General features: G+C 51.3%; 1 protein-coding gene across 1 annotated transcript; it reads right to left on the minus strand.

Moving 5' to 3' along the window:
- Positions 1-809: 809 nt before the first annotated feature.
- On the minus strand, positions 810-24,625 carry LOC132684381 (interferon-induced GTP-binding protein Mx2-like; the record flags this gene model as incomplete). Its single annotated transcript, XM_081790099.1, is given in 17 exon segments — positions 810-1,296; positions 2,708-2,885; positions 4,929-4,947; positions 5,223-5,356; positions 5,672-5,714; positions 5,717-5,927; positions 6,659-6,770; positions 11,245-11,330; positions 11,332-11,411; positions 15,590-15,747; positions 18,331-18,340; positions 18,463-18,555; positions 18,558-18,620; positions 22,370-22,492; positions 23,561-23,703; positions 23,705-24,058; positions 24,357-24,625. Coding segments are annotated over 17 exon segments (2,559 nt in total), but the record flags the coding sequence as incomplete, so codon positions are not given.
- Between the last annotated feature and the right edge of the window lie 1,263 nt (positions 24,626-25,888).

Here is a 25,888-nt window from a genome sequence, read left to right on the forward strand (position 1 = left end):
ATTTTTTTAAAACATGTATTTTTCTGTGCGCCTGGGGGGCTCAGACGGTTGAACGTCCAACTTGGGTTCAGGTCACGATCTCGCGGTTCGTGGGTTCAAGCCCCGCGTCGGGCTCTGTGCTGACAGCTCGGAGTCCGTGTCTCCCTCTCTCTCTGCCCCTCCCCTGCTCACCCTCTGTCTCTCTCAAAAATAAGTACACATTAAAAAAAATATTTTTTTTCCTTATAAAACTTCTCTTCAGGGCTTCACATAGCAATGGGAGCTCATCGCAGCCAGAGAAACAGGACAGATGACAATCAGTATCACGCCGGCTCGTTTCTCCTGGGGGTTGTAAACACGACCGTGGTCAACAGTGGGGAGCAGGTGGCACAGCCAGATTCCTCTGAGAGTGACCAGCTCAGGGACACCGTCTCAAATGACCAAAGTCTGGAGCTAAGCCATAGCAGCCGGTCACCCTCATCATGCATTTGTTCAACAAGATGTCATTCATTAAGCAGCTACTAGGTAACAGGTGCCATGTAAGATCCCGGAAATACCAAAGAAGAATATGATACGGACCTCCCCACTCTGGGGTCTTATAATCTGATGGTGGGGAAGATGAATTAACAAAGAAAGAGAGCAGTATTTGAGAACCCCGTAACTGGGGAGCTGTGGGGCCCAAGGCCCGGAGAGCCATCTCTCCCGGCAGAGGGGACCGCCCCGGGCGTGAGTGCCTGTCAGACCCAAACTCTGGTGCTGCGTGCAATCCAGCGAAGGTGGACAGGGAAGGCGACAGAGTGCGGTCCCAGATGCGGAGCCACTTCGTGGGCCATCTCACGGTGAATGCACGGCGGGAAACACCCCAAAGCATTGCTGCCCGTTTGTGCATCCGCGCCCTTTAACTGGATGATTTCCGGAGAGCGTGAGCCGGTCAGTTTTCTCCTTAAGGAATCTCCTCTCGGTGGAGGCATCGCTGGGTTCCTGAAGCAGCCGGGAATAGTGGTCTGTCTCCTGTAGTATCTGCATCGTGGCTTTCTGTAAGCGAGTGCCCGTTTGCTGCAGCATGAAATATTGAATTACGAATGGGATCTGCTTGGCCAGACGTTTGCTGGTTTCCTGGAAGAGGGAGGAAGAAGGGTCAGCCGGAGGGGTCTCGGCCTGTGCTTGCAGGGAAGCCTTGGGATTCTCGGATGAGTGCATAGTTGCCTCGAGAGGTCCCGGTGGTCCCGTCCACCCCACTCCAGTGGTCAGCATCCAACCACGGCAAGGCGCTCTCTGTGCTGCCCCGAACTCTAGGATCAGGCATTCCCTCTGGCACTATGAACCCACCCTGTAAGCTGGCAAACCCATAGCACGTTCTGGACATCCCAGCCTTCACAGGAGCTCCTCCCCCTCCTCCACCCCCATGCCTGCTCCACCTCCCAGAGAGACCTCTGGGCCCCTTGATCCCCTGGCCCCTCCTGGGAGCTGATCAGGATGTGCTTTAAGGCTCACCTCGTTCCCTCTCTTCACAGGGATGCCCAGTTTGCCTGGCAGCTGGGCCCCACATCTGGGTAACTACTTTCTATTCTGATGAAGAAAAGGCTTCCAGAGTTGGGCTTCTTTGCGGGTTAAAAGCCACCTTCCGTTCTATGCACCCCATGTGGGCGGAGGGTTGGAAACCTTGGAGGTGACGGGGCTACGGGATCTAGGGAAAGGGTTTTTCCTTCCTGTCTTGTGGACTCAGTGAGTTCGAGGCTGCTCCAGACCTGAGTGCCTTCTGAACCTCAAGGAAAACCAAATTATAACGAGTAAAGTTAGTGCTGGTTGTATTTTGCTGAATTCCAATAATAGTGGCTTGGTAATAGATGCATAGCATGAAATATAAAGAATTCTGCGGTTGGAATTGGTTTTGAGTAAATGCTTTGCCGCATCAAAAGCCTGATTCCGGGGCACCTGGGGGGGCTCAGTCAGTTAAGCTTCAGACTTCGGCTCAGGCCATGATCTCACAGTTCGTGAGTTCAAGCCCCTGTGTCGGGCTCTGTGCTGACCCCTCAGAGCCTGCTTGGGAATCTCTCTCCCTTTCCCTCTCTCTCTGCCCCTCCCCTGCTCTCTCTCATTCTCGCTCTCTCTCTCAAATATAAATAAACTTAAAAAAAATTTTAATAAAGAAAATAAAAGCCTGATTCCCGAATTAATTAAAAGTCCCTTGACAGGGTTACTGTTAAACTATAACTGAGATAATATGTGAGTATTTATCACTGCAGAAGGGATTTAATACACAGTAGTGGCCCCTCCCACCTTCTCTCAGTGACACAACTGTCAATCAGAGTGCCCAGCATCTGCTGGGCAAACACCCGTGGCACTGACCTACACGCTCACCAAGAAATATGCACTCACGCGCACAACTCGATCTCAGTGATGGGCGAAGTCAAAGACCTATCATTTGAGAAAGACCGTTTCTACTCAAGGTCCTGCACAGGATTGCCCACTGGGTTAAAAACCTCTTCCCGGGGGCACCTGGGTGGCTCAGTCGGTTAAGCGTCCGACTTCGCTCAGGCCACGATCTCACAGTCCGTGAGTTCAAGCCCCGCGTCGGGCTCTGGGCTGATGGCTCAGAGCCTGGAGCCTGCTTCCGATTCTGTGTCTCCCTCTCTCTCTGCCCCTCCCCCGTTCATGCTCTGTCTCTCTCTGTCTCAAAAATAAATAAACGTTAAAAAAAAAAAAATTTTTTTTAAAAAAAAAAAACCTCTTCCCGGACTCTGTTCAGAACCACGCGGTAAATCTGGTCTTGACAAAACCAGCTGTTCCATATTCCAAACTGAAGTCGGACCCGATTTTCTGCTGCCTCTGCTTGTTTCGTTTTCATGTCTTCAACTTTGTCCTGGTTGGATAAGAAAGAGAAACATGTTCCTTCTTTTCTCGCCCTTGTTTAAACATCGTAGGTTGCACTATTGTGTTGAGATGGAATTAAACACAATTCAAGTCAGAGAAGGCCTGGGATTTTACATGGTGACTTTAAGAAGGCCCTCGGCAGCCCATGCTGCTGTCCTCATCCGTCCTGTCCTCTGTCCCTTGCAGGTCCTGCCCTCTCCACTGCCGTGGGGCCTCCTCTCCAGCCTGGAGAAATGATGATCCAGGACGGGGCCTGTCCCCCAACCCCTGGTGAGGCACCCGGGGGGTCAGACACAGCCCCTAGGAACGGTGGAGCGGTCATAAGTCAGGTATCATTTTTACCAACTGGCCAAAGAGATAAAAGACAGTCAGTTGTTGTGGGAAAATGGCAGAAATCCTTTTTCCTGCTCACCTGAGTTGTGGAATGAGATTCAGACCCACCGACCCAGGCCTGGGCAGAAGAGGGTTTTTATCTAGAGCGCAGAAGGAAGCTGGACATCCCTGGCACCCCATTACTGAGAGGGGGATCAGAGTTGTTGAAGGGGAAACCCACACAGCTGTGGCAGTGTGTTTAAGTCCAACTTATAAAGATTTTGGAATAGGACTAGTGGACAATTCGGTCTTTGTAGTAGATAAAGATTCAAAGAACGGGTCAGACAGCAGGCACAGTCATGTATTCAGAGGATCAGCACTAAGCCTACATCACCCTGTGCTGCAGAAGGTAATGCAGAAATGAGAACTCGGCCGGGTGCTTCCTTCCATCTCTCCCGGGGAGCACAAACTAAGTCCTCAGCAGGTGCAAAACAGCAGGTGCTCCTGGAGCGGCCAGCCCAGCAAGCCCGCAGCTATAACCTTGGCCTCAACTTAAAAAAATTTTTTTTTAATATTTATTTATTTTTGAGAGATAGAGATACAGAGTGTGAGCAGGGGAGGGGCAGAGAGAGAGACATACACAGCATCTGAAGCAGGCTCCAGGCCCCGAGCTGTCAGCACAGAGCCTGACGCGGGGCTCGAACTCACCAACTGTGAGATCATGACCTGAGCCGAAGTCGGACGCTCAACCGACTGAGCCCCCCAGGCGCCCCCGTGGATAATATTTCTAACTGCAATACCAAACAAACCACCGTGGTGAATTCTATAAATTCCCCAGACATTTTAAAGATAGGAACTTTTTAAAATTTAAGTCTGGCTTACCCACTGTACCCTAAGGCAATGTTTCTAAACGGAGATTTTTTTCTTTTCTTTCTTTAAAAAATTTTTTAATGTTTATTTATTTTTGAGAGAGAGAGAGAGAGAGAGAGCATGAGCAGGGAAGGGACAGAGAGAGAGGGAAACACAGAATCCAAAGCAGGCTCCAGGCTCTGAGTTGTCAACACACGGGGCTCGAACCCACAAACCATGAGATCATGACCTGAGCTGAAGTTGGACACTTAACGGACTAAGCCACCCAGGTGCCCCGAACGGAGGTTTTTTTCATAATGAGAAAAAATTTATGATCTGATAATGCTAATTTAAAGAAAACTGACTTTTTTTTTTTTTTAATTTTCAAGTAGATTGCGTGCCCAGCGTGGAGCCCAATGTGGGGCTTGAACTCACGACCCTGAGATCAAGACCTGAGCTGAGATCAAGACTAGGATGCCTAACTGACTGAGCCACCCAGACGCCCCGAGGAAAACTGACTTTTAGGAAACCAAATTGTTATTCTATGAAAATACATTTCAGTTGAGGGTATTCACCCTGAGAGAGAAGCTGAGTGTTTGTAACTGGTAGAAAGCACTGGATTCGTTCAATGGAAACAGAAACCTGTTATTATAGCACTTACAGATCTCCCGAGAACACATCCAGACACAAAGAGTGCTGGTTTTATTACGTGCTAAAACAAAGATACAATGCACGCGTGCGCGCACATACACACACACACACACACACACACACACACACACACACACAAACACCCTCCTGGCATCAGGGCTACAGCAGAATGAAAGTTGGAACTTCCCCAGGCAAAGCAAGGACACTCTTATCAAACCACCGACCCGTGTGCTCGCTTCGGCAGCACATACGAAACCACTGACCTCTTCGGTCGGTCGTGCACTAGGGGTGAAGACAAGAAGGGAAGAGAAGTAAGTCGAACTGTCCAGCCTCAAAACGAAGAAGCCAGAGAAAGTTGGAGGCGGTGGAATTGTCTCCTGGTGCGGGCGGGGCTCCACGTTGGTGGCTGGGAAGCAGTTGTAGGAAAGCCTAAGGGGCCCCGTGGTCTCTCGCGTGGGCATGTTCATCTGTCTGCACGCTTCTTATGTGCCAGAAGTAGCTTCTGGTCTTGGTAAACATGACACCGTGTTTAGGCGGAGCCTCGTCCTAGGACTTGCCGTTTGGGGTATTGGCTGTAAGTGTGAGAACCCAGTTTTTAAACTCCTCCCTGATTTTGTTGTAGAAGCAGGTCTCGTTCTGCCTTATGACTTCTTCTAACTTTCCGAGGTCCTGATTAAACACCTTAATTTTCCGAAAATGAGAGAGAGTCGTCGATCTGAGCCGTAACCGCACTGAAGAGCTGGGACCTGCCTGGGGCAGCAGCGTGTGGTGTTGGGCTGGGGGCCGTGAGAGGATCCCATCGGCCACCCAACCATCCCATCTCTCAGGCAAGACAAATGGAGGGCAGCTCCTGCGTAACGGGGCGGCCAGCACGCCACAGGCAGGGACGCAAGGAGGGCCATCTTAGGATGTGCTGGCCACCAGGAAGGATGCGGCCGTCTAAAGGGAGCGGGTGACAGAGAAGCCAGTTTCTGTGCCTGTCACCTGGAGTCCCCAGGAATCCTCATGGATCAGAAAGAACATTTTATCCGCTTCATTGCTGGGGATGCCTCTCCACACAGGTGCGGCCTCTCTGTCGCCCTCTGGTGGCTCTCCCTTATTTGCTTTTCTAACGACGGGAGTGATTTCTGAACAAAACAATAGCGAACGATGACACTCCGCAGCTTGATGGAACTGGCTGACAGATTTCTTCCATACGTGGGCCGAATCCCCTGTGACAGCATTCGAGGGGGTCCGGAATTTCTATTTTTGTGCGAAGTTCGCTAAGACGGGCCCCTGTTGTGGCGCCTGGGTGGCTCAGCTGGTTAAGTGTCCAATGCTTGACATGGGCTCAGATTATGATCTCGCGGATTCGTGAGATCGAGCCCCGTGTTGGCCTCTGCACTGACAGTGTGGAGCCTGCTTGGGATTCTCTTTCTCCCTCTCTTTCTCTCTCCCTCCTCTCCACCTTCTCTCTCTCTGTCTCAAAATAAACAAACATTTGTAAAAAAATGTTTAAGTTTAAGATGGACACCTGTTAAAGAGCCCAAGGATGGCTCTGCATGCAATACAGCTCGAATGACCCGGTGTGCAGTTTTGTTATGTCACTGGAGTGGGGAAGTGCCAAGAAGCGGCCGGGCTTGGGTTTGGCTTCGCACTTTGTATTTAGAGAACAAGTACACTTGAAAATAACGTAAGCTTTCTTTACGAAAATGCTCTGTCAGTGATAATTTGAGTGTTATAAACTGATAAACGGCGCTTTGGTAGGGGACGTGGCCTGGATATTGGTGGCAGGCGGGGTACAGTCCTAACCAATCAACGATGGCGATGATAATGAAGGGGAGGAGAAGGAAGGACACAGAGAGGCACCACAGAGGGTTGTCTTTGGGCCAAGCACCCTCCACATCTCAGTTAAGCACCCCGCCCCCAACTGCAGGACAAAGCACGTGGCTTGGTTGCTTCTCTGTTTTACAAGAGAGGAATCTAAGGCTCAGAGAGGCTAATGGCCAGATACCATCACGGAGCGAGTCAGTGGTGGAGGGTCCCAGGGCACACCCAGCTCACCGCCTCCACAGCCCGTGCAGGTGGACACGGATGCCTGAGTGCCCAGCGGGCCCAGCTTCTGCCTCGGCGAATGAGGTCCCCGAGCCAGGCGGGAGGAGTGTGTTCGGGTGTAGAGGCAGTTTGTGGATTAGCGTACCGAGGCCTCGTAAAATGCGGATGACTTTGGATGACACCAGGAAGTCATAAGGTCTCACAGGTGCTTTGGGGGGGGAGGAGGAGGGGCAGTTTGAATCTATAGTCAGAAATGTATGAAATTGTTTCCTGATCCTTCAAATCATCATTATCATAATCGTTATGAATTTTTAAAAATTAGCTTAAAATATCACAAATGTAAAATTAAAGTTTGAATGTAGACGATTTAAATATTGTGAAATGTACTATCAAAAACGGCTATCAAAATGCAACGTCTTTTTGCAAAACACCAAGGTTTTTGTCAGTTTGACAAGGTTGTGTCTTTTAGACAGGGATACGTCTTTCGAAGCCCTCTTCTGTGAACTGAGGGGAATCCCACTAGAGTTGGGGCTCCTCAAGGTAGGTTCCCTGGATCACCTGGGAAGTTAGAAGGGCAAACTCATTGCCCCCTCATCCCCCCGATTTATTGACCCAGAAACTTGGATTGGGACTCAGGAATCTGAATTTAAATAAACTTTCCAGGTGATTCTTTTTTTTTTTTTTTAATTTTTTCAATGTTTACTAATTTTTGAGTGACAGAGACAGAGCATGAGCAGGGGAAGAGCAGAGAGAGAGAGGGAGACACAGAATCCGAAACAGGCTCCAGGCTCCGAGCGGTCAGCACAGAGCCCGACGCGGGGCTCGAACTCACAGACTGTGAGATCATGACCTGAGCCGAAGTCGGAAGCTTAACCGACTGAGCCACCCAGGCGCCCCCAGGTGATTCTTGTGCACATTGCAGTTGGATAACCACTGGCTTCTTTCTTCCAACTCAGTGTTCTTGGGAGTACATGTTTCCTGGCTCAGAAGAATTCGTTGCTTTTGTCTGACAGGCTGGGAAAATAACTAGCTGTTTCACTGTCAAGGTCGACAAAGTGTGAACCTGTTGCAAAAGGATACATTTGCTGAGTCAGTGTTCATTCCTTTTGCCCTCCTAAATGGTTTATAGTTTTCTTCCTTCCCTTCTTGCTTCCCAGATTGACTGATCGGCTCTTCGTTTCGACATTAGGCAGTTGTTACTTCCCAGTTTCGGAAGCTCCCCTGTGAGCCCCTGGCCACGAGCGATTTGGTTTCCAGAACGTGCTTGTTTCTTGGCTTGTGTGGGCAGCTCAGTGGGGTGTCTCAACCACCTCAGGACGGAGTGCCTTGGGTAGGCTGTAACTTTTGCAACTTGCAACTCAACCCATTGAAACTCAACCCGTCGACTCACACTTACAAGGCAACGTGAGCCCATGGGTAAGTCTTCCTGCCAGACGGGGCACCGTGGCCTTTCCTTCCTCCCAGGAGAGCTCGGAAACAAGACGGAGCACAAGGGCGTTCACGAGGGACCCTGGTGTTAATGCTCAGGGAAACCTTGCTGCAAGGGAGTCGGGAAGCCAGAAGGGGGAGCTCTCCCGCCATACCACTGTCCAAGAAGTGTCCCTTACAGACCTGGCAGAGGACTCCTCAACAGGAATCATCAACTGTCGGCCCCAATAGGAAGAGACGTGCACGGCATCCCCTACAAGCGACCAACCACCCCCTGCAGCTCAGCCAGGGAAAAGCCGTCAGCACCCTGAACGCGTGCTTTTCTCCGATGGACTGAGTTCAAAACAACCCAACTTTCTCCTTCTTCTGTATAAAATAAAATTCTTCTCCTTTGTTTGTGGGACTTGCCTATGGTTTTGCCATGGCTTTTTACCCCCCAAATTGCAATTCTCTGTCATTCCCAAATAAATTCATTTTTGCTGGAGAAATAAGTCACTATTTTATTTCTAAGGCCAACAACCTATGTGAGTGATCATTTTGCCAATTCTGGGCTTTATAAGTGGGTCGGTAAGCTCACCTCCCCAGGATGACACATGCCTTCAGAAAAGCCAGGTAGTGCATTAGGGCGACAGTTGCTAATTAGAGTGAGCCCAAACCTAAGCAAGCGTGGTGTTAGAAAGGCGAAATTTATTTTCTCTTTACCATCCCAATAAAATCATGAGGTATGTCACCTGTTTTATCTACAGGAAAACAAAACAAACTTAACTTCGTAGAGGTTATGTGACTTGCCCAAACTAGTATTTTATTTCTTGTAATACAGAATTATCTCCGAATAGCCAAATCAATCTTGATAAAGAAGAGTAAAGCTGAAGGCATTATACTTCTTGATTTCAAACAGATTGGACAAATCTACAGTAATTAAAACACTATGGTACTATATAAAGGTGGACATTCAGACCAATGGATCAGAACAGTGAGCCCAGAAATAAACCCACACACATGCAGTTAGCTGGTTTTTGATGGCGGGGTGGGGGCCGGGGGGGGGAGGTCCGAGAATATACCACGGGGAAAGGATAGTCTCTTCACCAAATGATGATGGAAAACTGGAGATCTACATGCAAAAGAATGCAACTTACACTATACACAAAAGTCAGCTGAAAATTGATTAAAGGCTTGAATGTAAGACCTGAGATGGTAAAACTCCTAGAAGAAAACATAGGCTGAAATCTTCACGATATTGGTCTTAGAAATTATTTCATGGGTATGATACCAAAAGCACTGGCCACCAAAGCAAAAACAGATAAGCTGGACTACAGCTTAGTGGAAGTGGAAAAGCTTCTCCACAGCCCTGGAGACAACGAACAAAGGCAAAAGCAACCTACAGAATGGGAGAAGATATGTGCAAACCATATAACTGATAAGGGGCTAGTTCCCAAAATACTTAAAGAGCTCCCACAATTTAACAATGATGACAACAATAAAATCCTAAAAACCTAATCAAAACTGGGCCCAATACTTGAATAGAGATTTCTTCGAAGAAGACATACAAATGGCCGATGGGTCACGACCTCATGGTTCGTGGGATCGAGCCCTACGCTGGGCTCTGTGCTGACGGTGTGGAGCCGGCCTGGGATTCTCTCTTGCGCTCCCTCTGCCCCTGACCCTCTCTCAAAAATAAATAAATATCAACATTTAAAACAAACCACACAAGTGTGAGCAAGGACGTGGGAAAATTAGAACCCCTGTACACTGTTGGTGGCAATGCAAAATAATGCAGCCGCCGTGGAAAGCCATAGAGATGTTCCTCAAAAAATTGAAATATGGAGCAACCGTGTGATCCGGCAATCCCACTTCTGGGTATTTATCCAAAGTAGTTTAAATCAGGATCTCAAAGAGATATTAGCACTCCTTTGAGGATGCTGGCCCGATCAGAAGATGTGGAAACAACCTAAGTGCCCACAGGTGGATGAATGGATAAAGAAAATACACACAAAGGAATAGGATTGGGCTTTTACAAAGAAGGAGATTCTGCAGCATGTGACAGCATCGATGGACCTCGAGGACGTTGGGCTGAGTGAAATAAGCCAGCTACAGAAGGACGAAGACTGGACGATCCCACTTACGCGAGCCATTTAAACAAGCCAAACTCACCGAACCAGGGGGTAGAATGAGGGTTGCCAGATGTTGGGGGAGGGGAAACAGGCAGTTGCTAATCAACAGGTGTGACATTTCAGTTATGCAAGATGAATAGGTCTAGACGTGGCCATACGACATCGTGCCTGTAGTTAACAAGACTGTATTGCGCACTTAAAAATTTGTTAAGGGGTGCCTGGGTGGCCCAGCCGGTTAAGCGTCTGACTTCAGCCCGGGTCATGATCCTGCGCTTTGGGGGTTCGAGCCCCGCGTCGGGCTCTGTGACTGCCTCAGATTCTGTATCTCTGTCTCTCTCTGCCCCTCCCCTGCTTGCACTCTGTCTCCCCAAAATAAATAAATATTAAACAATTTTTGTTAAGAGGGTAGACCCCATGTTAAGTGTTCTTACCCCAATAAAATTAAATTTTAAAAAATGTGCATGCTGTTTTCTAAGTGACGGCACAGTTCTAAGGGCTCTACAAATGTGAATGTATTTCATCAGAAAACGATTGATGGTAAAGGCCCAGAGAGGTTACGTGGCTTGCCCAAGGCCACACACCAGGCAGTCTGGCTGCAGAGTATTTGTTATTTACGTGAATTCAGGGAGGATCGCTGGGGCTCATTTTTTCGACACCGTTCTGAATGCTTCTCACGTCAGCGGTGAGTCCCCAGCACCTGGGCCCTCAGGATTTACAACCGGACGCACGATGACCGACCACTTCAATGCATTTGCTCATCCAAGCCTTGACTTTCCCAAAGACCTTGAGTGGTGGTTTTCAAAGTGTGGTCCCTGCACCAGTAACATTGGCCTCAACTGGGAACTTGATAGAAACATAAATTCTTGGGCCCCACCCCAGACCTGGCATGACTATAAAACTTGTATAATTTTATCTCTATCACTTGGTAACCTTACCTTGGCCGGTTCCGGAAGGCAGGGCTGGCTCCCACGGAGTTCTGTTCTAGGACCGTCCTGAAGAATGTCACCTGAAATACCGATGTGTCTGGAAGAACATTTCTTCCTTCGTTGCCTCCGCCAACGTCAGCTTGTTCGTGATCTGATCTCCTGCCGGCTCCATACGTCGCTATCCCGTAACCCTTCTCAAGACGGGACGTGATATTCCACACCACACTCACGACAACTTTTTTGGTGCCTTGCCCGCTACATCTGCTTTGGTCGGGATTCCTGTGAGATGGTTAGCAAAAGGCAGTGGAATGTTCCGTTTTCTCCTCAAATATACTTGAAGGCTGCGAGGCTCTGGGATCCTTCTTTGGCCAGGACCAGAGAAGCCTTCTGTTGCGATGGCCCCGCGCCTGACACCCTCTCGGTGCGTTCCATCGCCACCCCTCTTATCTGCGTGTTTATTGTTCTTTCGCTATGCAATTCATTAATTGCCTTGTGGGATTTATCGAACAAACGTTCCCGGGCACCTGCTGGGTTCCAGACACCAGGCAGCGCGCATCATCGTTACTGACTGACGCCCACCGGATTGCCCGCAAGGGCTCAGTCCCTGCTGTGCAGAAGGTCGGTGCCCCTCTCAGGTGTCTCCTGTCACAGAATCACGCTGCCCTCCTCCTGTGGGTGCCTCCATTGACATTGTCCTCCCGGCCTCCCTTTCTCCCCGCTGCCCCCACATACCCTCCCACTTGGATTGGATCGAAAGCTTTGAATTCTGAGTATTTCTTTCGATTCTTGGGGCATCAAATGGCCACTGCATGTTTCTGTTTGTTTGTTTGTTTATGTTGGGAACCGAACGTCATCTTCTGCTATTTTCGTCCTTGTTTTTAATTTGTGGTTAAGTCTGGCCATCTGGCCTATCATTTCCTGAAACCTTCCTGGCCTCTAAGCAGCTGAATGTCTGTCTCTCTGTTTTACCTTCCTATTGGCAGAAGTTGTCCTTCTTGTTACTAACAGAGCCGACACATCTCTGAATGTACGCCCGCACTTCCCAAAGGAAAGGAGAGGACCCTCCAGTGGGAGACGAGGCAGCAAACCTGGGGAAGCCCCTCCTGGGAGCCAGCAATCATTCAGGAATGCCTACATCCCTGTCCTTTATCCTGAGAAAAAGTGGGAAGATAATAAAGAGTGAGACTTGCTATCAGAATTCACGCTAGGGGGTGCCTGGGTGGCTCGGTCGGTTGAGCGACAGACTCCGGATCCCGGCTCAGGTCAGGATCTCACCCTTTGGGAGTTCGAGCCCTGCAGTGGGCTTTAAGCATCATCTAATATCCCAACTATTGCGCCACAGAGAAGGGAACGGTCACCCGTTTTTAGATGCTTTAGGGTTTTTTTTTCTCTTTTTAAATTAACTCCTTCCTGCATACCTTGCACATTCATATGGAATTGAAAGATGCTTATTAAGCACGCTACTTTAGTTGAGGAAGCAGCAGTGAACAAGACTGCAGAGTCCCTGTTGTGTGACTACCCCGTCACCTTCCAGCGGGTAAAAGCCAGATACATTAGTCTTGTGATTTGCGAGAAATAAAGAAACATACCTTGAGAGTAACGCTATTGAGAAGCGTTACGCAGAGAAGTGACATCCGGTCATGTGCCGGCAAATGAGTGCAGGTGGGTGTGGGTGGTGCGGTGCTGGGCTGAGTGGACAGAAAGCCTCTGGGAGGGTAGCGTTATGGGTTGAGATCTGCACACCCAGCCCTGTGAGGAAGGAGAAAGAGCATTCCAGGCCCTCGGGCTCACAGCTACACTGAAGGGTGGTGGGAAAGGCAGAGTGGAAGGGAACCATGCGCACAGAGGCGGATGGAGCCAGGTCACAGGAGGGTTTGTCGTCCAGGAAAGGAGCCTAGGGTTTTGTACGTGGCGTGGACGCATTAGGGTAGAAGCAGAGGAAGGGCGCGACTTCATTTACCTGTTCAAAGGTCAGTGGAGGGTGTACTTAGGGCAAGGTGAGAGCCAGGAGGCCAGCAGGAGGATGCTTGAGTAGTCCAGGCAAGAGAGGAAGGGGGCCTGGCCTACGTGGTGATGGAGCGTGGTGGACAGATGTGGTTTTGGTTTTGGGGACAGAGTCATCTGGACTCCAGATGAATTAAAAATGGAAGCAGGGGAAGGAGGAATCAAGTGTGACTCTTAGATTTAGTTCTAGAACTGGGCAGGCAGATGTGGTGCTGGGAATAGGAGGAGAAGCCTTGGGAGGGAGGAGGACTGAGGCAGGGTGGGGTATCAGGAGCTATGTTTTGGTCGCACGAGATTGGAGACCTTTGACAGACATCCAACTGGAAATGTCAAGTCTAGGGAAAGGGAAGGGTCACAAATTTAGATCTGGGAGTTGCCAGCTGATAGAGATGAGCTCACCTGATAAGCTTGCCTAAAGAGCACGTGTTGACGAGGGAGGATCTCAGAGCAAAGTTTTGGCTTTCCGACTTTAGGGATCAGAGAACTGAAGAAGCAACCAGACCAGGAGACTAAGAATGTGACCTCCAGTGGCCAGTGAAGGAGGAGACCGAGGGAGAATGGTGAGCCAGAAACCAGCAGGCTGTGTGCTACAGCAAAGGAAGGAAAGATTTCAGGAAGGAGGGAATACGGTCAGCCATGTTGGCTGAGGTCGAGAAAGATGGGGACAGAGAAGTGACCACATGTTTGGCAGCACGGAGGGCACTGGTGACCCTAACAAGTGCCATCGCTGTGCCATGGTGGCGACAGGAGTCGAGCTGGAGCTGGCTGTGTAGACAGTGTGCAGTTAGCAATGGACGGGTGGGGAACCAGTCTGGTGGAGAGTTTGTAAATATACTGACTCACAGCTCTTTTTGTAACTTGGTATTATATAAACCACCACTCTATTAGTCACCAAATTTGTTCGTTTTCACCCTTTTGGAAGTACTGTATAGATAATCCATTTAGCTTCCTATTAAAAAAATTGTGGTAAAACACACATCACTCATGCGTACAAGAGAATCATTCAGCTAATGAAAGTATGATTCTCCTGCCTTCACTCCACCTTCAGTTACCCTGGTTTTGAAACTTACGTGCGTTTTAAAAAATTGTGGTGAAATAGGCATCACATACACGTTACCGCCGTAGCGACTTTAAGTTGCACTCTCATTGTTGTGTGACCATCCCACCAGAATTTTTTTCATCTTGCAGACCTAAAACTCTGTACTCGTCCATTAAGTCCCAAGTGCCCCACCCCACCCCACTTCTACAAAGATTTTGATATCCAGATAGCTCTCCCTCCCAGACCGATGATATTACCTACTGTGGCCATCAGTAAAACACCCTTCACGACTTAGGATTGAGAGGGGAGAAAGAAGGTTGACCTACGATGACTGATGACCCAAAGCCTGAGTGTTCTCTCTGGCTCAGTGCGTTTGTGATGCTTGGAGAAGTCAATAGCTAACAGGCCGCAAGCGTGGTCCAGCGCATGGTGAAACATTATACTTGAGGGGTTTGCCCCTACTGTTTATTTCTGTCCTTACTGGAAAACCAGGCATCTATGTGGGAAGAAACGGGAAAGGCGGTTATATGATGAGTGTGCATTCAGTCAAGGGAAATGACCTGCAAAGTTCCAGGAAGGTCAACTCGACGGGTAGGTGGGATGGTTGGTGGAGAAGGGATGTTGAATGGTAATATTGCAAATTAAAAAACATAGCAGCAACCGTTTGTTGAGAAAATACTATGCGCACAGACCTAAGTAGCATTGTGTACAGTATTTCTTCATGGAATCCTTCCAACAAGCCAGCACATAGGTACTTACTGGGAGTACCGTTTCATGGATGAGGAGACCGAGGCCAGGAGAGGTTAAATATATTACCCAAGGATATGTAGCCAGAAAGTGGTAGAACAAGGACTCAAACGAGACAGTGTGTGCTCTTAAACCAAGTTCCCTGTAATGCCTTCCAGGGTGACTATTTTTTTTTTTTTTTTAAGAAATTTAGCAGACCCCAGCTGCCTACAAATTCTGCTTGAATATACATTCTGCAGGCCCTCTTGTTCCAACATCGGCCCAGTAGAATGTTCGCTGAGACCTTATAAAGGTGCTTTCCATGCACCAATGGGTCCCAAGAACTTTACCTGTAGCAAGGCAGATCTGAAGGGCCAGTCACTTTCTCCTTTCCAGACCATTGTGGGATAGCAGATAAGGTAGTTCTCGCCCCCACCCCATCCAGGATGGTTTGTGAATGCAAATGAGGGGCAGAGGAAGAAGGGTGAGGAACCCCCAAATTCTGGCCACGCCTCTAACCCTGTGAGTGGAGATACCCATCCACAGGGTGTGAATGCATCCTGAGCCCATGGAGCTTCTCCTGGGAAGAGCTCTTGTCTCTAACGGTGCTGCATTAAGGGACCTTCTAAATATATAAGAAGTCTCCCCCTTCTTACCCGTCTTCTGGAAGCTAGGTTCTTTCTTCTTACCTCTGGCCCTGTCTCCATCGGGGTCCACCTCCCGAGCCACGCTCAGTGCCTCTGTGCTGGCAATGTCCACGTTACAGGGGACCACCACCAAGTTGATGGTCTGTTGCCCCTGGATGTATGAGTGCCTTGATCTGATGACAAAAAAAAAGAAAAAAAGCACACAAAGGAAGAGTATATCTCTGGGCAACCAACAATATGGCCAGACAGGTGTGATGGTGGAAAACCGGTAACTGAGACCATGACATGGTTTTCATACTCCTGGGCGTTGGCTTAGCCAATCCCTTCCACAGGAAGGCCTGCCCATCTGCCTTTAATATGTTCTCTGTTGATTTCCTACCTTTCTTCAAAACCCACCACTGGTGGGGCGCCTTGTGACTCAGTCGGTCAAGCCTCTGACTCTTGATTTTGGCTCAGGTCATGATCTCACGGTTCTTGAGTTTGAGCGTCAGGAAGTCCCTGCACCGAAACTGCTTTGAATTCTCTGTCTCCCTCTTTCTGGCTCTCTCTCTCTCTCTTAAAAATAAATAAATGTTAAACTTTTTTTTTTTTAACCCACCACTGGTATTTCTTCCTTCCCGAGGACTCTGCCTCCTGTAGCCAGACGAGATCTCTCCTTTTCTAAATCTCTCCTGTGATGCTTCTAAGATTGTGCCTTCTATGACAGTGTTTGTGTACGTGTTGTATTTGCCCCAAAAGCCCAGGGGTGCCTTTGTGACACGTCACGTGCCATCTCAGTGTCCCCATGCAGTCCTGTAGAGGTCCCCAAGCCACAGGGGCTCTGTGCCTGCTGTGATAGGATCTGATGTCAATAAAGTCTCTACATGTGCTCATTCCTAATATTAAATACTTTTTCTGGAGTCTGTTCTTGGAAGGGGTCACTCAAATTAGAGAAATCCAATAAAATTTCTTAGAATCTGCAGAGAGAGATATGAGCAGATAAGCCTCACACACCAAATTTCAATCATGTTTTTGCCCACAGACAATACAAACAAACAAGGAAAGGCTGACATCTAAGGACATATTTTTAAAAATAGTTTGCTACAGGGGCTCCCGGGGGGGTCTCAGTCAGTGAAGCGTCTGACTTCGGCTCAGGTCATGATCTCACAGCTCATGAGTTTGAGCCCCACATCGGGCTCTGTGCTGACAGCTCGGAGCCTGGAGCCTGCCTCGGATTCTGTGTCTCCCTCTCTCTGGCCCTCCCCCACTTGTGCTCTCTCTCTCTCTTTCTCAAATAAAAATAAACATTAAAAAATTTTAAAAAAATAATGAAATAAAATAGTTGCTCCAATTGACATGTGCTTTAGCTCTCATGATGTCCCATAAAATTATGTTAAGCTGCACACAGAAGATAATACTGCACAGCCACAAGTAGGAAATTTGCATCACATAAGCACAAGCTAGCATCATATAAACAATTAAGTGCCGGGCCAGATAAAGACGACAAATATAAACAGGCCAAATTAAGTCCTAACCATGGGAAAACTTCACCGAGGAAAGTTATAGTCGACTTCGGGAAGTGAATTTTAACGTGAACTGTCCTTCAGTTAAAAGGCATCTTCTCGTTGGTCTTTATTCCCCCTGCTACCCCCAGGCGTAGCACGCGGTCTGATGTCTGTGAGTGAACAGACCATCCAGTGTTCTCCACCTCAGCACCATGGACAATTTGGGATGGATGGTTCTTTGTGGCAGGGGCCATCGGGTGCATTATAGAAAATCTAGCTCCATTTCTGGTCTCCACCCACAGAATGCCAGTAGCAAACCTTCTTTCCCAGGTTGTAATGACCATAAATGTCTCAGACGTTGCTATTGCCGACGTCCCTGGGGATGAAGTAGGCTTGGGGTAGAGACCAGTGTGTGAAACACATATCTTCCCGTGCATTTTGACAGGGTCTTGAGGAGTGGTAACTGCTCCCCAGAATGTCTGCCGGCAGAGAGAGACCCCATAAAGATCACCTTCTAGTCATGCATCAGTTACGGGCACTCATAGGCATTAGGTCCATTCCAGGGTCTGGAGATTCACTATTACGCACACAGGCACTATCCCTCAGGGGTTTGTGCCCCAGGAGGTAATGTAGACAACAGACACAAGGACCAGGTCCAGGGTATCGGGCAACCTGGAGAAGGTGGCATTTGTCAGAACTTCGAGGGACATAGAGAACGTGCCACGTCAAAGCTGGGCAGGGAGAACGTTTCAGAGAGAGGGAAGAGAAAGTACAAGGACCTTCTGGTAGGTTCGAGGACCACTGAGGATTCAGGTGTGGCTGGAGTGGATGAGGGGTGGGGCATAGTGATGGGTGTGGCCAATGAGTGAATGGGGCCAGAGCACATCAGACGCTGGGTGCTTTTATTTGTAAGTTAATTTCTTTATTTTGAGGGGAGAGCACAAGTGGGGGAGGGGCAGAGAGAAAGAGGGAGAGAGAGAATCTCAAGCAGGCTCTTGCTGTCAGCTCTGAGCCCGACACAGGGCTAGAACTCACCAACCGCAAGATCATGACCTGAGGCAAAATCAAGAGTCAAACGCTTAACTGACTGAGCCACCCAGGCGTCCTGGCCATTGGAAGCTTTAATGATGATGGACATGGAACCACACTGGAGAGTGTTGGGGAGTGATAGCCTCTAACCTGTGTCCTAATAGCTCTGCCCCGTGCCCTGGGCACTGCTACCCCAGTCTCCTCCCCAACCACTCAGCGCAAGGGCAGGGGAGGCACACCAGAAGCCCTGTTGCTGCCCGCAGAAACCTAGAAGTCTCCTGAACTTCAGCTTGGCCCACTCCCAAGTTCTAGAAAGACCTAGAAGTCTCCCGAACTTCAGCTTGGCCCATTCCCAAGTTCTAGAAAGACTTGCCTGCAGTGTGATGTCCTGGGGCTGGTTTCCCATGGCCACACTGGTGATGCTGGGAAGATCAATGAGGGTCAGATCCAGAACCTCAGGGAGGTGATCTCCAGCCTGATGAGCTCATGGCTGATGCTAACTCCAAGGCCAGCTATGGTGTTCTGGGCTGTGGAGGCCCAGAGACGGGAAAGCCAGCCTTCAGATTAATGACCCATCCGAGGAAAAGCAGTGGTAGGAGGCTCCAAATGTCTCTGGTGCTTAGAAAACACTTCACAGAAGCCTGGGGAGTGGTCTCTGAGGCCACTAGTGTGGCCATCAAACACAGAGGTAGCATAGATATTCACCTTCCGAAAGCCTGGAGGAAAACATACCGACACGTTCATGGTGGGGTTACAGAGGGATTCTGTTCTCTTTCTTTACCCTTCTTGATATTTGCCAGTGACCGCGGCAGTGGCTTAAAATACACCCACAAATTCTTCTACACTCTTCCCTCCGAAAGGTGAAACCTTGAGCGCGAACCAGACATAGGGACTTCTGTCTAAAGATAGATATGGCGGAAGTGACCGTGTGGGACTAGCAGTAAATGTGTCGTGACTGCCTCTTGCCTTCTCTTGCATGGCTCGCTCTGGGGGAGGCTGGCAGCCCCGTCCTGAGGACACCAGGGACCGACGGAGAGGTCCACAAAGTAAGGCACTGAGGCCTTCCGCTCACGGCCACGTGAAGAGCGGCTCACCAGCCACAGTCGAGCCTTCAGCCGATGCAGACGCCGACAATACCTCAACCACGGCTCCCCAGGGACCCTGAGCCACAGCCCCCCAGCCGAGACCCTGCAGTTGCTGACTCTCACACTGTGGGAGAGAACAAATTCTGTCTTCGAAGTCACCAGGTTCGGGATAATTTGTTATGCAGCAAACAGATAACGCACACAGGTATATACTACTTTTATGAGAAGATAAACACAGACACACACACGCTAACATGTACACAAAAGCACGTACCAACACACACACATAAACTCACACTACGAACACACACAGTCAATTGTGTGTTTAGCACAGCGTGTTTCTGGGCGGTGTAGACACCCCTCTACTTCCCGATACTTAAGGAAAAGCCCATCTGCCTGCTTCCTGTCTGTTGGAAAGGGGGGGCCGATCGGAAGGCCAGTGGTCAGTCTGGAGCTAAGCAGACCCCTGAGAAGAGGGGACCTCCCAGGGTCAACCCCCGGCCACCCCAGGGTCTGCCAGAGGGACAGCAGAGGAACTCAGGAGTGGGACCCCTCGGCCGAACAAGATCACGTAAGCAGACACACCATGTCCGTAGTACCCGTGTCCCTGTTTAACACCACCTGCCACTTCTCTTAGGTCCTGGAACGTTTTGTAGGAATCCCCCTGCACTGTCTCTTGGGGGGTAAGAGGTATGGAAGGAAGGGATGGAGAAAAGGAAGCAGAAGGAAAGCAAGATTATTTCTTCCCTTACGTTCATTTTTGCAAGTAGATTATTTCTATAGAGTCTTCACTGGAGGTTCAAAGGACTTTTTGAGAACGGCATCTAATTTAGGGGATACCGAATATGTACCCCAGCCTACACGTAAATCATATACAGTGATGGGCATCTGGGCGGCTCAGTTGGTTAGGTGGCCCAGTCTTGATTTCAGCTCAGGTCATGATCCCGTGGTTTGTGGGTTCGAGCCCTGCGTCAGGCTCTGTGCTGACAGCCCGAAGCTTTTCGGGACTCTCTCTCTCCCTCTCCTCAGCTCTCTCTCAAAACAGGCAAATAAACTTAAAAAATACTCAGTGATTCCATCCTGTGTCTCAGACTCCTCCTTACTGTGGAACCGATGGCGACCTTTAACCTGCGTGGGCGGGAAGGTCTACTTGTGTCCGGGTTCTATAAGCTGCCGATTGTCCTAAAAGTTTTAAAAAAACAGTTATGTCATACATATGACAGAAACAATCTATAATAGTGCTCAAAAAATGAAAAAAAATTTATCCTTGAGCTGGACTTGAGCCTTGTCCGTGGGCAGGACAGTTCCTGTTCTAGAGGATGGCCAAAGGATAGGGTCCCTGGGCCACAAGTCCGACGGCGTGCACACTTGGTAAGAGAGACCCAAGTGTCAGTAAAGATGGCCCCTCAGTGCCATCGGCAGGGACCTCCCATCACATCTGCAAGCCAAGTCTCGGTGCAGGGGCGAAGGACAGGCGTGGTAGTGGAGAAGTGACAGGCAGATTTGGGCCCCGGGGTTCTCCACGAGAGCTTTGCAAAGCAAATCTCGAGGCCGGAGGGAGGAGATATAGACAGAGCTAAGAAAGTCCCCCCACCCGCCTCACTTCTGTCACCCCCTCCCAGCTGCCCGGCTCTGCACGCACTTGGCTCGGCTGCTACTCACAGTGATGTCCAAGTGGCCTCAGGCCCAAGGGGGCACCAGACATGCCATGACGTGCTCTTGGGAGCAAGCCCCGTAGGTGAGCCGGAAAAAACGGGAGTCTTCCCCCGGGTTGTTTTTCAAAACCAGAAAAGGGACCAACGAGGATATTTTGTGCGCACACACTCAGAACCAGGACTAATCCCATGGAGCCCCGTGTTCGGAAGGGTCCCCTCCTGGTTTGCTGTCTGCTTTCACTATCTTGAGAGTCTAAGTCATTTCGAACGAGGGGTCTTGCTGTTTTATTTTGCTCTGAGCCCCTAAGTCGTATAGCTGGCTCTGCTCTGAGCCTGGTTTCTCAAACTCGAGTGCACACGACCCATTTTGGAGCTCGGTTCAAGTCCAGATTCTGACTCAGCAGGTCTGGGGTGTTTTTCCCCAGCCATTTCTGCAAGCCTCCAGCAGAGGAGGTCACACTGAGGGGCCACGGGCTAGGGGACGATCTTGAAACGAGATGATGTCCAGGATGATCTAGGTGAGGGGAGGGTATCAATGGCAGAAATCAGATACGTGGGGCACGCGAGCCAAGGACAAGACAAGGACAGAGGTCATTGGTTACCAGCTCAAGCGTGGAGACATAAGGACGATGCTCCCCAGTCACCTCGTCTTGTCCCCGTGGGTGTCCTCAGTCCTCAACACCTCCCGGCATCCCTCTTCCTTCTCCTCTTGGAATTAGCCGCCGATCCACCCAGGAACAGGAAGTGAGTCCTGGAAAATCTGGCCTGGAAGATCCTTCTCTGTCCAGCAGCCTTGTGGGGTGGTCATCCATATTTGGGGGTGAACACAAGGACTGGGGGCAGGACTTCTCCATTCTGGAGGGGGTCTCTCTGCTCAGCCATTCGAGGCCTGCAGACACGAATTCTCAGGGAGCTGAGCGCGGGAAGCCACGGAAAGGCCTCGACCCCGGACGCTGTGTTACCGGTCACATGGAGCCCCGTGTCCCACAGGGCCCGCTTTCATCATCTCCAGAGCAGTGCCCCAGGACAGCGGTGACCAGGACAGCCGGGAGTCCCGCGGGGGCCTTTCTCAGAGGAGGACCAACACATGGAAAAGCCTGGAAGGAAGAGGCAGCGGGCTCCCCGGTGGAGACCGAAACACCTGGTGGGGACCAGGCAGCAGAGGAGGAGCCAGGACAGTGAGGGAGCAGCCATCAGAGCCTCACCTGCAGAAACCCCGTGCCTCCCACCTTCAAGGATCTCCTTCCTACCTGGGAGGGGTCCTGAGGACCGGCCGGAGGAAGCCGATTCTCTCAGCACCAGGTCACAGGTCCTGAGCAGTTTTCCAAACATTCCAAGTTCGCAGGTGCCTTGTCCTCTCACCCCCCAAGGGAGATGCCCCAGTGTCCCCAGAGTCCTGGACTAAAATTTCTGTCCCTGTCCAGGGCTGGGAGGTGATGGGGCCGCCTGGACTGGGCGGGCACAAAGGAGCACAGGCCCGGGGACAGAGGCATCGGCAGGGGAGTGTCTCCAGGCCGACCGTGGCCACGTCCCCACGGTGCTGCTCTGTCTGCCACACGAGCCGGAGTCGCGGCTCAGTGTCTGAGGGCCCCCAGGACTCCCGGGCTGGAGACAGGCCTCGGGCTTTGGCCACAGGACCTGCATTTGTCCAGGTGGCGGCTGAGGAAAGGGGACAGATGGAAATGTGGGGAACAGGGGGATCCATGCGTCTCCAAGCCCCCTCACAGTTGCGGACGGTGGGTGCAGGGAGAAGGCAGCAAGAGCCAGGGCAAGAGTCTGGACGTCCGAAGGAAGGGGTTCAAGGGAATTCTCAGTGGGCAGTTTGCACAGCCGGAGCTCAGAAAGGCTGGAATCGCCCTGGGCTTCTTGGGGCCGGGCGTTCCTGTCGCCGAGTCCTGAGCACTGATGTATCCTTTGTATTGCTGGCCCTGTAAGGGCGTTTATCGTCTCCTCCAGCCTGGGGACATGCCCAGGGGTCACATGCCTGCCACCGGCAACCAGACCCTCCACCATGTTGCCCCCTCTCCCCAAAATGCCGACCCCGCGGCAGAGCAGAGGGACGACTGCCCCGGATCCTTCCTCTCTGGTGCATCAGGTGTTCCGCCGGGCTGACCGGGATCCCACAGGACCCCCTGGGATCAAGGACTGGGCTGCCAGTGACCTGGAGGGAGCCCAGGCCGGGGCATCTGGCGAGGCAGCTGCTGTTGGGGGCTGTGCAGGATCTGGGCAGCCCACTGGGGTCCCCACACCCTCCTCTGTGCCCAGGGCGGGGGGTGGCCCGGGCAAGACGGCGTCGGTGGTGCCCAAACCCTGGGTTCTGGTTGGGTCTGGCCTCTGACAGCACTGGCAGGAGATGGGACCAAGGGAAGGGACCAGGACTGAGCCTCCCCCAACCCACGAGGAGGGTACTATCTCCTTCCTCCCTTTTTTCCTTTATTTTATTAAATCGTAGACGTACAAAATCACTTTTTTTTTTTTTTTTTTTTTTTAAGAAAAACATCGTGTCTTATCACGCTATGACCCTGGCTAATCGCTTTTTCCAAACACTGAGAAAATTCTTCGGAACGACTTCACACGGCACCTGAGACTTACAAGCTCGGTGTCATCAAAGACATGCCTGCCACAGACCACTGGACAAGGTCTGGAGTCAGGGCTGGGCCGTCAGGTTCCGGGCCCCGACGGACACAGGCCCAGCGACGGCTAAGGATGCAAAAGGGGGTCAGAGACCTGGGGGCAGCCCAGGCCATGCCCGTAGACCTAAGCCTCCCGGGGCCAATGTCTGAAACGCCTGGTACCCCCAGGATGCTTTGTGGCCCGCGGGGAGAGCAGAGCCGGCCCAGCTCTGCCTACCACTGCCTCTGGGGAGGGCGACCCTGACAGAGCTTCCCGCAGGAGCTCCTGCCCCAGCTCTGGTCCCCGATGACAGCGATGGTGGCCGGGGCCAGGTCCCGCTCCGCACCCAGGGTCCACAGGGAGCCGATGAGGTCAGTGCAGGGGCTCACCTTCTGCTCGTACTGGCTGTACAGGCCACTCTCGGGCCCCGGAAGAGGCAGACCGGACTTCACGGGCTTGGCCTGTGATCGGAGTCCCATCATCATCCTTGGGAATTTGGGGCAGAATTTGTGCCTCTCCTGATGCTGGGCTGCAGACGGGAGGTGCGTGTGCCTCTGGGAGGTCCCTGTGTTCTTGTCCCGCACAGGATTTGCTTCTGCTGATGTGGGATGTCTGGCGGGGGAGGAGGCGTCTCACTGAGCAGGGAGAACGTACCCAGGGTGGGAGCTCCTGGCCAGAGGGAGGACAGGAGCCAGGCCCTGGGCTGCTGAGCAGGGGTGGGGTGGGGAGAGGGGTGGGTCAGCAATGGTCACAGTGATAATAGTTGCAGGGAGAGCTCCCAGGAGGGAGACCCCAGCACCTGGAAAAGAAGCCCCCATACTTGCTGCCCCAGAGACCGGGCGCCCCTGGTGCATGTCAGAGGTGCCTGGGGGACTGCGGGGCACCAGCCGTACTGTTGGGGTTAGACCACGCTTGCAGGTTTATGGCCGCGGTTGGGGTGCTCGCCTCTGGCCGGCGGCTGGAACGCACCCTTCCTGAAGGTCCCTCTACGTGACTTACCTTTGCCTTCCGTTGGCCCCTGCTTCCTCCTGGCTGCTGAAGGTTCAGCGTCGGCAAGTTGAACTTCTTGGTGAGCTAAACTGGGTCCTGCCGTCCCACCTGCCAGTCTGGGGGATACATCATGTGCCCTGCTGCTGTGCCGGATGGCGGTGGCTGTCGCTGGACGAGATTCATTTCTTTTTTTGCACATTGTCAGGAAAAGAAAAAAAAGGAAACAGACTGTGCCTCGGGCACGGCCAAGAACCGTGGGCCTTAGGCATTAGCTGTCATTCAGTCCAAGCTGGTGGGTAGGTTCCCTGCTGCTCAGCACCTCCCGTCTCCTTCACGAGCTCCGCAAAGACACAAGTTGGCAGAGTGGCCCATTGTCCCCAGGCGGTCCCCTCCCAGGCTGGACCTTTGCCAGCCCCCCCTCGCCCAAGCCCACACAACCCACAGACACAGGGGAGACTGGCAGCCCAGCAAGGCCCCAGTCCGCAGGAGAGGCCGCCGCAGTAAACAGGTGCAGCTCACAGCTGGGGTCTCGGCGGCCCCCGGGGCGTGGGGACAGGGGCAGAGAACTTCCTGTCATGTATTGGTTTATTATGCTTTTACATCCACCTGTTTACGAGTTACGGGGAAGCTATTTAGATCTAAGGGTGCGTTTACTTACATAGAGGAAGCTGCGTTAGGACGTCATCCTTGACATCTGTTGTCACTAAGCAGTCGCTCAGCAGCTGACGGGCGCCACTGGGGACTTACGGATAAGAATATATGGACAGGTGTGCAGAACGCAGCGGACATTGAAATTTCAAACAGCGAGAGTTTGTGAGGACCCACTGAGAGTGTTCTGTCTGGGCAAGGCTACCCTTTGCTGAGCTCGAAAGCTCTCTGCAGACCTGGGGGCACTGGCTTCTGGAGCAGCAAGGCCCCTCTTTGCTGGCAGGGGTGAAGGCCGTGCAGTGGCCCCTCCAAGGGGGCCATCTTGCCCGCCTCCCCCCGCAGCTCTGCTCCCCAGCGCCATGCTCTGGTATCAGGGGACTTCTGCTCTGTGCCGGTGGCTGGACATCAGCTCCTGGTGGGCTAACTGGATCGACTCTTCCAAGAACCAACTTGTAGAAAGCAACCTCAACTAAATTTGGACTTTGTTTCTGTCCCCTTTGCTTGGACCAGTAGGGTAATCAATCTATCACTAGTTTGGAGTATGCCATTTCTTTATTGGCCTATTAAGAGATACCGTCCTGGGACTCCTGGGTGGCTCAGTCGGTTAAGCAGCCAGCTTCGGCTCAGGTCATGATCTCATGGTGCGTGGGTTCGAGCCCCGCGTCGGGCTCTGTGCTGACAGCTCGGAGCCTGGAGCCCGCTTCGGATTCTGTGTCTCCCTCTCTTTCTTCCCCTCCCCTGCTCACGCTCTGTTTCTCTCTCTCTCTCTCTCAAAAATAAATAATAAACATTACAAATTTTTTA

The sequence above is a fragment of the Panthera onca genome, chromosome C2 (genome assembly GCF_046562875.1).
Source record: "Panthera onca isolate mPanOnc1 chromosome C2, mPanOnc1 haplotype 2, whole genome shotgun sequence".
NCBI lineage: Eukaryota > Metazoa > Chordata > Mammalia > Carnivora > Felidae > Panthera > Panthera onca.